General features: G+C 43.1%; 1 protein-coding gene across 1 annotated transcript in view; it reads right to left on the bottom strand.

Moving 5' to 3' along the window:
* Window positions 1-13011, bottom strand: part of ST8SIA6 (ST8 alpha-N-acetyl-neuraminide alpha-2,8-sialyltransferase 6) — a 122084-nt gene that overhangs the window by 70110 nt on the left and 38963 nt on the right. Inside the window, exon 3 of the mRNA XM_030818469.1 lies at window positions 914-1003. Coding sequence (XP_030674329.1) covers window positions 914-1003 — 90 coding nt within the window. The remainder of the gene's footprint in view (window positions 1-913; window positions 1004-13011) is intronic.

Below are 13011 nucleotides of genomic sequence, written 5' to 3'. Positions count from 1 at the left end.
TCTAGGATTGTAAGCAGCGCAGGGGAAGCTGAGGGAGTGTCACAGCTGAGACTGGGGGTAAATCGTTCACCTGCTGAAATTCTAAGCACAATTTTGTACAAGTGTGTATTTTTCTAGGATAGCGTTCAGAATACGTATCACGTTCTCAAAAGGATTGAGGGCCTATAAAAGTTGAGCCAGTAAAACTACATGGTGTTTTGAGGAGTTTTTTGGTTGATTTTAGAGACAGGATCTCGGTCTGTCACCCAGGCTGGACGCAGTGGTGCAATCATAGCTCACTGCAGCCTTGAACTCCTGGGCTCAAGCAATTCTCCTTCCTCAACCTCCTGAGTAGCTGAAACTACAAACCTGAGCCACCACATTCAGCTAATTTTAAAAATTAGTTTTAGAGTTAGGGTCTTGCTCTGTCCCCTGGGCTGGAGTGCAGTGGTGCCATCATAGCTCACTGCAACCTTGAATTCCTGGTTTCAAACGATTCTCCTGCCTCCGCCTCTTGAGTAGCTGGGATTACACGCACATGCCACCCAATTTTAATTATTTTTTGTAGAGATGGGGGTCTTGCTATGTTGCTAAGCCTGGTCTCAAACTCCTGGCCTCAAGCAATCCTCTAGCCTCTGCCTCCCCAAACACTGGGATTACAGCCATGAGCCACCGCACCTGGCCCCTACATGATATTTTTAACAAATGTGGATCCAGGGACAAATAAGTTGAGTCCCACTGCCGGGGTCTGACCCTGGTGCACGTTGTTTGGCCCCGGGTCCATCATGCTCATTAACAGGAGCTTCAGAACCCAATGGAAAGCCTGAGAGTGAACACAGTCTCATATTCCAAATGACTTCAGAGACACTGTCAAACATTCTGAATATAAAACCCTTGTTGTAAAAGGAAATTAAATGTGAAGAGTAGAACTTACCCTTTCGTTTTGTTAGAGAAAGACTCAATGCCATATTGCAGATTTTTGCATTTCTCCGTCAGTTGGAGCGACTTCTCATTCAGGTATGTGCTGTTTCATGAAAGAGATTTTTAAAAAGATTGATTTAAAATGAGAGCTTATAAGATATTGTTAACAAAAATCAGATTTAATTGACAAAGTGTGTCCAAATGAAGTCTGATTTTTACTCCATTATTGGATTTCTCCATGGAAAAGGAAATTAATATTTTCACCTCTGATGGGTCTAAATGAAAAAAAAAACAAAAAACTTATGCTGTAAAGTCAAAAGTAAAAGAACTCTATTTTGAAGACTTTTTTTTTTTTCTCTTTTTGAGATGGAGTTTCGCTTTTGTTGCCCAGGCTGGCGTGCAATGGCACGATCTCAGCTCACTGCAACCTCCACCTCCCTGGTTCAAGTAATTCTCCTGCCTCAGCCTCCCTAGTAGCTAGGATTACAGGCAACTGCCATCACGCCCGGCTAATTTTGTATTTTTAGTAGAGACGGGATTTCTCCATGTTGCTCCGGCTAGTCTCGAACTCTTGACCTTAGATGATTCATCCGTGTCAGCCTCCCAAAGTGCTGGGATTACAGGCATGAGCCATCGCTCCTGGCCTTTGGGGACTTTATACTGGCAGGTTTTCCTGTTCTGAGGTTAGTATTTACAATGAACAAGTAATTTAATAGTTTTAATCACTGCATTTATTTTATTTTTATTTATTTGTTTTTTTATTTTTGAGATGGAGTCTTGCTCTGTCGCCCAGGCTGGAGTGCAGTGGTGCATCTTGACTCACTGCAAGCTCCGCCTCTCAGGTTCACGCCATTCTGCTGCCTCAGCCTCCCGAGTGGTGGGACTACAGGCACCTGCCACCATGCCCGGCTAATTTTTTGTATTTTTTAGTAGAGACGGGGTTTCAGCATGTTAGCCAGGATGGTCTCCATCTCCTGACCTCATGATCCGCCCGCCTGGGCCTCCCAAAGTGCTGGGATTACAGGCTTGAGCCACCGCGCCCGGTCGCGTTCATTTTTAAAGGATGTTTTCTTTGGTAGAAAATATGCAGACATAGGAGATCATTAACTCTCTCCATAATGAACACAAATCTGGCCTTTGATTATTCTGATAGCTGCAATATACTGGCCTGGTGCTATTTGTTTTATAAACTTTGAAAACTGGAAGTGGAACAAAAGAAAAAAAATCCAAAGTCAGGCTAAGGACATGGGTTACAAAGTCAGCCTGCCTAATGAGCCTGATGGACATAGGCGCGTTATTTAACCCACTCCAGGAATAGACTTCCATATTTCTAAATCAATGATAATTGTGCTTACCTCATAGTGTTATTGCCATGATATATATATATGCTAAGAAAACAATGTAAACCACTTGTAACATGCATCACATATATTAAGTGCTCAAAAAAAATCAACTATCTCTTTCCTTAGACTTAAAAAATATATATGCAACTCTGACTTGCTGTTAATGCATTTATTTCATCATCCTGAAGGTATTCATTGATAGCCTAATATGGGTTGGGCCCACACACAGGTTATTTAGGACAGAGAGGAAGAGAAAATAGACATGGTCTCATTCCCTAATGGAGCTTGCAGTCTAATTAAGGAGAAAGACATCAATCAACAAATAACCACACAAATGAATATGGAATTACGAACTGTGATTGGTCATGGTTGAACCAGAGTAGGTGGCTCAGAAGAGTAGGTCTCTACTCACATTGAGGGGTCAGAGGAGGCCTCCAAGGGAGTGTCATTTAGATGGAGACACCCAAGGATGATCCAAACAAAGTGGGTAGTGCATTCAAGGCAGAGGAAAAAGTGTGTGCAGGCCAGGCGCAGTGGCTCACCTCTAGTCCCAGCACTTTGGGAAGCTGAGGCAGGCAAATCACTTGAGCCCAGGAGTCCAAGGCTGCAGTGAGCCATGATCGGGCCACTGCACTCCAGCCTGGGTGACAGAGTAAGACCCTGTCTCAAAAAAATAAATGTGCAATGGTTCCAAAATGGGAGCAGCCTGGATTATCTAAGGAAATGAAAAGATAATAGGATTCCAGGCTGAAGAGCCATGGCATGATTGCAGAGAAATGAGGAGAAATGGGGCAAGAGAGGAAGTGAAAAAGTTAGGAGGTTTCTGCAGGAGTCTAGGAGAGAGCTGATGGCAACTCCTTTTACTTGTCGGGATAGGATAGACTATGATGTGATAACAAACAATGTCAAGCTCTCAATTGCTTTATAAAACAAAGGTTTGTTTCTTGCCGATGAAATGCCCACTCTATGTCTGGAGGCCCGTCTAGGGCAGCTGTGTTCCATGTGGCTTAGGGCTTTTGATGGTTCATTTTCTGTGTCAACTTGATTGGGCATAGGGGTGCCCAGATAACTGGTAAAACATGATTTCTGGGTGTGGCTGTGAAGGTATTTCTGGAACAGATGAGTATTTGAATCAATAGACTGAGTAAAGGCTGCCCTCACCAATGTGGGTGGGCAGCATCCAATCTGCTGAGCACTTGGATAGAACAAAAAAGTGGAGGAAGGGTGAGTACACTCTCTCTTCTTGAGCTGGGATGTCGTTTTCTCCTGCCCTTGGACATCGGTGCTCCTGGTTCTAGGACCTTCATATTCAGACTGGGACTTATACTGTTAGCCCCACGGTTTCCATCAAAGTCTCCTCAGCCTTTGGACTTAGACTGAACTACACCACTGGCTTTCCTGGGGCTCCAGCTTGGAGAAGACAGGTCATGGGACTTCTCAGCCTCCCCTAATTATGGGAGCTAATCCCTCGTAATAAATCTCTTGCTATCTCTCTATTGTTTCTGTTTTTCTAGAGAACTCTAATACAGGGATCCAAATTGCTTCAGTCTTGTGGCACCTTCATTTCAATAACCTGCTTCCATAATTGATGTGGCAGGAGAAGAACATGCTGGAAGGTCTTGCCCTGTATCCAAATGTTTGAACCAGAATTACAATGCATCATTAGCCAGAGCTGGTCACGTGCCCCACCTGATTGTAACGTGGGAGTCAGAAATGAGCCACCCTCCTGTGTCCCCAGAGAGGAGATCTGACACAGGTGTAACTGGAGACTTCACCACACCTGTGTCCATGGGCAGGAAGAGAAGTGGGCAGATTTGAGATCCATTCTAGAGGCAAGACTGACAGGACTTCCTAGGAGATTGGATGTGGGAAGTGAGGGATAGGAAGGCATAAAGGTAAAGAAATAAACAAGACAGATTCATAATTAATTCTCCAATATTTCTCAGAAATCCTTTCTAAAAACACTGCCTGCAGAGTACACATGGGCTTACAAAAGTCCCTCTTAATCCTGGTAGAATTTATCTCTCCCGCCACTTCCTTCCCACTTCCCTCCCACTTCCCTCTAGTTCAGTCTCCACGCATCACCCTCTGTGCTTTCTGAATGTATTATACTGTCCAAGGATTTGTTTATTTCCCATTTGCCTTGTATTTTATGCAGGCAGGACTGTTAATGAAGTGAATTAGCAAGCCAGCAATGCTTTGAATTATGATGACGTTGCAGTATTGAATTGTGAAACTGTGACCAGTAGGCACCAGTAGGATTGTGTCTCCTATGCCTCTTCTTAAATCAGAGAGGGTATCTTTTTAAATAAAAACTCAGAACAGGTTTAATTGGGCAAACTGAAATCACAGAAGATACGTGGAAACAAATGAGAGGATCTGGGCTAGAAGTGGAGGTGACAGAATGAAGTCCTGGGGACCAAACAGGGTCTTCAGAGTCAGCAAGGCCAGTCTCTGAATCTGGGCTCCACTCTCTGACTTTAGCTCTTGAGCTTTGGGATTGCCTTTAAGAAAAAAAAAAAAAAAAATCCTTACCCAATAAAGGAATTTTAGAAATTTAATGGGATGTATATAAAAACACCTGACAAGCAGAAGTTAGTAAATAAATGTGTTCTTACTCTCTCAAAGTCATTATTGCATTATTTCCTCAAATCAGTCATTATTATTGCCATAGAGGTAGGAAGCATCTCACACTGGTAAGAAGTCACCCAGTAATGAAAGGTACAGACAGAGAAGCCGTTTTAGTTTTAGTTATCTTTGCCTCTGTACCTTCCCTGTCCCCTCCTTTTCATTTCAAGAGTCTTCAGAGTTTTCCTCCTTTTCTCATCTAATGTCATTCAAACTTGCTCCGGAAAGAGACCTTCTCAATTCTGGGATAAGAGAGGACACTAGCCGTGAGCAGATCCCGTCTAAGAGGTTGGGGCACACCACAGGTGAAGACATTGGGTTGAGTCCTTTTTTAAAAAATGCTGATTTGGGGACATCTCTCAGATAAGTCATAGGGGATTGAGAGAAATTGATCAAGGTGAAAGTAGGAATTGCAAAGACTCTAAACCAGAAACAACATGGTGGCACAAGAGATGGCTGCAAGACAAGCGTAGGCTGATTTGTAAGCCCAGGAAGGACTACTGGGTGATGTGGTTTGGCTGTGTCCCCACCTATATCTCATCTTGAATTATAGCTTTCACAATTCCCACGTGTTGTGGGAAGGACCCTGTTGGAGATAATTGAATCATGGGGGGCAGTTTCCCCCATACTGTTCTCATGGTAGTGAATAAGTCTGATGGTTTTATAAGGGGAAACCCCATTCGCTTGATTCTCATTGTCTCTCTTGTCTACCACCATGTAAGACGTGCCTTTCGCCTTCTGCCATGATTGTGAGGCCTCCCCAGCCACGTGGAACTGTGAGTCCATTAAATGTCTTTTTCTTTATAATTACCCAGTCTCGGGTATGTCTTTATCAGCAGCATGAAAATCGACTAATACACTGGGGATCATATCACATCCTGCTGCAGGAGAACTCCTTTCCAGGTAGAAGTCCAGCATATGAATGCAGAGGGACCCACCTAAAACTAACCAAGTTAGAAGTCTGAGCAGTTGAGTCTAGGGAGAGAAAAAGAATAGGACTCAGTAGGGTTGCCAAGCAAACTCTAAGAACCAAAACCCTGAAGCCAGACTCTTGCAGGCTCAAAGTATGAATTCTGTTTCTGGCAATTCTGAAACTGAAAAAAAAAAATTTAATTTTATTCCAATTTTCTGTTGAAAGCACTTCTTAAAAACTTGCCAGGCGTGGTGGCTCACGCCTGTAATCCCAGCACTTTGGGAGGCCAAGGCAGGCAGATCACTTGAGGTCAGGAGTTCAAGACCAGCCTGACCAACGTGGAGAAACCCCATCTCTACTAAAAATAAAAAATTAGTCGGGTGTGGTGGCACGTGTCTGTAATCCCAGCTACTCAGGAGGCTGAGGCAGGAGAATTGCTTGAACCCAGGAGGCGAAGGTTGTGGTGAGCCAAGATTGCACCATTGCACTCCAGCCTGGGCAACAAGAGCAAAACTAAAAAAAAAAAAACAAAAAACAAAAAACGCTTCATACCAGAATTAGCTGAAATAGAAAAAATGACCTGTTCACATCAGAACTGCCAAACTATACAGTTGAGAGTGCCCCCAAAGAGACAAGTCATGGGAGAGACGATGGCGACCCTCATGGTGTTCTGCTAGAACTCTGTAGTCAGGTTAGCATGAGAAGCCTCCGACCCATGAGTGGAGATGGCTATAACTGTTCTGCCAATACTTCTCTAATTGCTCCATTAGAAGATCACAATCTCTGTTCACATGTCACTGTGCAAGATTATTTTTCTGCCTACTTGTAGCATTTGTCACATCTTGACAGCTCTCTCAATTCCCTGATCCATTGACATCTTGTCACCTGGCAAATCTGCAATAATATAGCAATACAGCCCCTGGCATCCTATATTCCTATACCTGACCCATGAGGAGTGCTGGAAAAAAAATCATGCGGTGGGTTTGTGCCTTGGTAAATTCATAGTGTCCAATCTGCAGGGCCTTTTATATACCTTGGCAATTCTACTACATGCCCAGTTCCCTCCATGGCTACACTAGGCATCCACTGTTTCTTATTGTCTTTGCCTGTTCTCTGGACTCCTAACTTCTCATTTAACTGTGCTCCTTTTTCAGAGAAACATGGTGCAGGTGGGTGAGCATTGGCCTGTAAGTACAAGCCACCCTGACTTTCCTTCTCAGAGAAAGAAATGTCTCTCCTCTCAAAAAAGAATAATCCACCTGCCATCACATCCCCCTCTATCTCCTCTGAGATCCAGCCCATCCCTTGATTTTTCTGTCTCCTGAATCTTTCTCCTTTCCCTACCATGGTCTCCTTCCCCAGCTCAATTCCATCTTAAAATCAAAAACAAACGAAATCACCCATTGTACTATGCTCCTCCATCTATTGCCTTCCCTTTCATTCGAAGTGCAACCAACTCTTGTCCCTTTTCTTTACCTGCAAATCCACTAAACCATTCTTGGAAAGCATCACCAAGTCCAAGAGCTATTTCAGCATTTGCCATTTGACCCCCGAGGGGTATCTGAACCACTGACAACTCACTCAGTGCCTGGCTTCCACCACAGTCCTCTCTTCTTGTCCTTTGACCTCTGACTACTACTCAGGGTCCTTTCGCAGGTTCTTTCTTGGGCCAGTGCATAAGAGTGGGTGTTTCCCATGAGTCTTGTTTTTCTGATGTTAATTTAAAGTAAGTGGCTGGTATTCACTTTACTGGTGTTCCCCCATACACTGCCTCCATGTCTCCTGTCTTAGCCTGCTGGCTTCCTGTAAACACCTCTGCCAGCCTCTTTCCCCTTCAGCTCCATCCTCATTTTCTCCACGGTGGGTTGTCTCGTGTGCACATTTTTTTTTTTTTTTTTCTGAGACGAAGTCTCGCTCTTGTCCCCCAGGCTGGAGTGCAATGGCGCATTCTCGGCTCACTGCAACCTCCACCTCCTGGGTTCAAGTGATTCTCCTGCCTCAGCCTCCTGAGTAGCTGGGATTACAGGATGCCTGCCACCACGCCAGGCTAATTTTTGTATTTTTAGCAGAGACAGGATTTTACCATGTTGGCCAGGCTGGTCTCGAACTCCTGACCTCAGGTGATCCGACTGCTTTGGCCTCCCAAAGTGCTGGGATTACAGGCGTGAGCCACTGTGCCTGGTCTCCTGTGCACATTTGATCACATCATTTCCCTGCTCAAAGACCTTCCATCCCCATCGCTCTTGAGATGTGCTCTGTACTCCTTATTAACTGGGCATGCAAAGCCATCCACCACCTGGCCCCTGCCTGCATTTGTTAACCATTAATTGGTACACATTTCCTTTTTTTAATTCCTTCCAGTCTTATATTATGGCTTCTGGCTGCTTTTATTATTTGATTACAGAATTTGTTTGTTTGGTACTGGCAACCAAGACTTTAGGCATGTTTTCATCACTTCAGTATGTTGGGGGGTAAAAATCTTTAATAAGGTTGGAAAGAAAAGATGCACAAAAACAAGCAGTTCTGCTATCACTGTTATCCACATATGGTTGATGTACTTTTAAAAAATTATATCTGTATAAGTCATTCTTGAGTTGAAGTGATCACTCTACAAGCCCTGCTGACAAGATTCCGCAGAATAGCTAAAAGCTTAGAGACTACAATGGCTACTGCCAAGTAAGAAAAAGTAAGACTCTGGGCTGGGCACAGTGGCTCATGCCTGTAATCCCAGCACTTTGGGAGGCTGAGGCGGGTGGATCACTTGAGGTCAGGAGTTCAAGCCCAGGCTGGTCAACATGGTGAAACCCCGTCTCTACTAAAAATACAAAAATTAGCTAGGCATGGTGGTGCGTGCCTGTAATCCCAGCTACTCAGGAGGCTGAGGCAGGAGAATCGCCTGAACCCGGGAGGCAGAGGTTGCAGCGAGCCGAGATTGCACCATTCCACTCCAGCCTGGGTGACAGAGCAAGACTCTATCTTAAGAAAAAAAAAAAAATTAAGACTCTGATAGTGTGAAGAATGCCTCTTGAAGGAAACAAACTATTCAATCCCTACAGAATAATGCCATCAGTGCTTACCGATCATCCACAAAGACCTCTAAGACCTCTAGAATTAATGTCACGCTCTGCATATGACTCGTAATTAATACAATCATGCAATCAGTCCCCTGGCCAAGTAAAACATCCCAAAGAATAATCTGCATATGGGCGACAAAGGAGTTTCCAGAATATCCCAAATTCTATTTACAGTGACTGTGCAGGGGCTAAAACTGGATTGTGAATTTAAATGTAAAGCTTGAAACCAAATCAATGTTACTCTCTCTGAAGAAAGAATGTTTTAACAGACAGGGAATATTATCAAAAAACAGAAAGCCCAAAGGATTATAAGATTCTTTCCATATACTTAGAAACACTCTGTCCTCATTCCAGGGATGAGGAGCCAGGACAGCACCCTAGCCACCAGCATCCTGAGCACCATAGAGGGATGTAACAGGCTGACCTGCCCCTGGGACAGAGGCCACAGTCATTAGCTGTGCACCAACTTCCAGCTCATTAAGCAAACTTCTAATTATAATGTAGCCACTGCCCCCCCAACACACACACACACACACACACATACACACACACCATGTAGTTTTCCCGAGGGAGAAAGGCAAGCATCATAGTCTACTGCATGGTTTGAATACTCTTTTTAATTAACAAATTAATATTCTGGTTTATAAATCGTCTTGTATGAATCTGGTTAACAAAAGTCTACCTTTGTATATCCATTATACTCAGGAACTGACAAAATCAAGTCACGGTGCCTACAAAGATGAGGGGCAGATTCTGGCTGCCTTTTAATTTCGTCCTTCACCTGATATCTGTGCCAGAGAATGGTAAGTTCTGGAGATAAAACAAGGTAGAAAACAGTTTCTTTGCTACCTTGAAGCAAACAGCCTGGTGGGGATGACAGACAAGTAAACACACAATTACCATCTGAGATTGCGGAATGAAAGCCGGCTATCTTCCATAATCATATTAATTTCAAGAAACCATGATTCTATGTTTTGGTGAGTGCCGTTTAATTCAAAATAGAGGAACCTTTCTTAAAATGACTTCATAGAACTTCATTCTTTTATACACAAACATTGCAGGCAGCTTAAAATTGCAAAAATGTCTGCAAATATTCTCTGCTTAGTTGGCTTTTATTTGCCTTCAGTTACCCTCAGTGAAGACTAATTAGCTAGCTCTCTGCTTCTGAGTCGGTTACCTTAATGTATTTTGCCCTCCTACCATAGTTGCAAGATAGTTTTCAACAATGTAAAATCAGCCAGGTGAGGTGGCTTACACCTGTAATCCCAGCACTTTGGGAGGCCAAGGTAGGGGAGGGTCTTGAGCCTAGGAGTTTGAGACCAGCCTGGGTAACATAGTGAGACTCCTGTCTCTGTATACAATTTAAAAATTAGCCAAATGTGGAGGTGTGTGCCTGTGGTCCCAGCTACTCAGGAAGCTGAGGTGGGAGGATTGCTTGAGCCCAGGAGGTGGAGACTGCAGTATGCTTTGCACCACTGCGCTCCAACCTGGATGACTGAGGGAGATTCTGTCTCAAAAAAAAAAAAAAAAAAAAAAGTAAAATTGTAACTCTCATGCACATTATCAAATGAACATGTGTGAAAGCTTTTATTTTACTCATAATGAGGGAAGCAGTTCAAAGGAGAATGCAGAGCACCACCACCTTTGCAGATCAGGAATATTGAGATGAATGTGCCAGTAAAAGAACTGGCAAAGTGAGGGGCAGGGTGAGTCATTAGGACCTCTACCACGCAGGACATAATTTGCATATTTATGGACAAGAATTATTTTGCATTGCTATCAGTTAACTGCAACTTGGAGTTATAAAATAGCTCCCACAGGATCAGAATCAGATAACTCAGAGGTGTGTGATCTGGCCAGGTGCAGTGGCTCATACCTATAATCCCAGCACTTTGGGAGGCCGAGGTTGGTGGATCACCTAAGGTCAGAGTTCGAGACCAGCCTGGTGGTAGACATGGTGAAACCCCATGTCTACCAAAAATACAAAACTTAGCCGGGCATGGTGGCACATACCTATAATCCCAGCTACTTGGGAGGCTGAGGCAGGAGAATTGCTTGAACCCAGGAGGCGGAGGTTGCAGTGAGCTGAGATCACGCGACTGCACTCCATCCTGGGTGATAAAGTGAGATTCTGTCTCCAAAATAAAATCCTGGCAAACCAAATGCAGGAGCACATCAAAAAGCTTATCTACCATGATCAAGTGGGCTTCATCCCTGGGATGCAAGGCTGGTTCAACAAATGCAAATCACTAAACGTAATCCAGCATATAAGCAGAACCAAAGACAAAAACCACATGATTATCTCAATAGATGCAGAAAAGGCCTTTGACAAAATTCAACAACCCTTCATGCTAAAAACTCTCAATAAATTAGGTATTGATGGGATGTATCTCAAAATAATAAGAGCTATCTATGACAAACCCACAGCCAATATCATACTGAATGGGCAAAAACTGGAAGCATTCTCTTTGAAAAGTGGCACGAGACAGGGATGCCCTCTCTCACCACTCCTATTCAACATAGTGTTGGAAGTTCTGGCCAGGGCAATCAGGCAGGAGAAAGAAATAAAGGATATTCAAGTAGGAAAAGAGGAAGTCAAATTGTCCCTGTTTGCAGATGACATGATTGTATATCTAGAAAACCCCATGATCGTCTCAGCCCAAAATCTCCTTAAAACTGATAAGCAACTTCAGCAAAGTCTCAGGATACAAAATCAATGTGCAAAAATCACAAGCATTCTTATACACCAATAACAGACAAACAGAGAGCCAAATCATGAGTGAACTCCCATTCACAATTGCTTCAAAGAGAATAAAATACCTAGGAATCCAACTGACAAGGGATGTGAAGGACCTCTTCAAGGAAAACTACAAACCACTGCTCAACGCAATAAAAGAGGACACAAACAAATGAAAGAACATTCCATGCTCATGGATAAGAAGAACCAATATTGTGAAAATGGCCATACTGCCTAAGGTAATTTATAGATTCAGTGTCATCCCCATCAAGCTACCAATGACTTTCTTCACAGAATTGGAAAGAACTATTTTAAAGTTCATATGGAACCAAAAAAGAGCCCACATTGCCAAGACAATCCTAAGCCAAAAGAACAAAGCTGGAGGCATCACACTACCTGACTTCAAACTATTCTACAAGGCTACAGTAACCAAAACAGCATAGTACTGGTACCAAAACAGAGATATAGACCAATGGAACAGAACAGAGCCCTCAGAAATAATACCACACATCTACAACTAGCTGATCTTTGACAAACCTGACAAAAACAAGAAATGGGGAAAGGATTCCCTAGTTAATAAATGGTGCTGGCAAAACTGGCTAGCCATATGTAGAAAGCTGAAACTGGATCCCTTCCTTACACCTTATACTAAAATTAATTCAAGATGGATTAGAGACTTCAATGTTAGACCTAAAAACCATAAAAACCCTAGAAGAAAACCTAGGCAATACCATTCAAGACATAGGCATGGGCAGAGACTTCATATCTAAAACACCAAAAGCAATGGCAACAAAAGCCAAAATTGACAAATGGGATCTAATTAAAGAGCTTCTGCACATCAGAGTGAACAGGCAACCTACAGAATGGGAGAAAATGTTTGCAATCTACTCATCTGACAAAGGGCTAATATCCAGAATCTACAAAGAACTCAAATTTACGAGAGAAAAACCACCCCATCAACCAATGGGCAAAGGATATAAACAGACACTTCTCAAAAGAAGACATTTATGTGCCAACAGACACATGAAAAAATGCTCATCATCACTGGCCATCAGAGAAATGCAAATCAAAACCACAATGAGACACCATCGCACACCAGTTAGAATGGAGATCATTAAAAAGTCAAGAAACAACAGGTGCTGGAGAGGATGTGGAGAAATAGGAATACTTTTACATTGTTGGTGGGACTGTAAACTAGTTCAACCATTGTGGAAGTCAGTGTGGCGATTCCTCAGGGATCTAGAACTAGAAATACCATTTGACCCAGCCATCCCATTACTGGGTATATACCCAAAGGATTATAAATTATGCTGCTATAAAGACACATACACACGTATGTTTATTGCGGCACTATTCACAATAGCAAAGACTTGGAACCAACCCAAATGTCCATCAATGATAGACTGGATTAAGAAA

This window comes from Nomascus leucogenys, chromosome 9 (genome assembly GCF_006542625.1).
Source record: "Nomascus leucogenys isolate Asia chromosome 9, Asia_NLE_v1, whole genome shotgun sequence".
NCBI classification, from domain to species: Eukaryota; Metazoa; Chordata; class Mammalia; order Primates; family Hylobatidae; genus Nomascus; species Nomascus leucogenys.
Note: the sequence above shows the minus strand (reverse complement) of the source record. Positions and strands in the feature narration are given on the sequence as shown.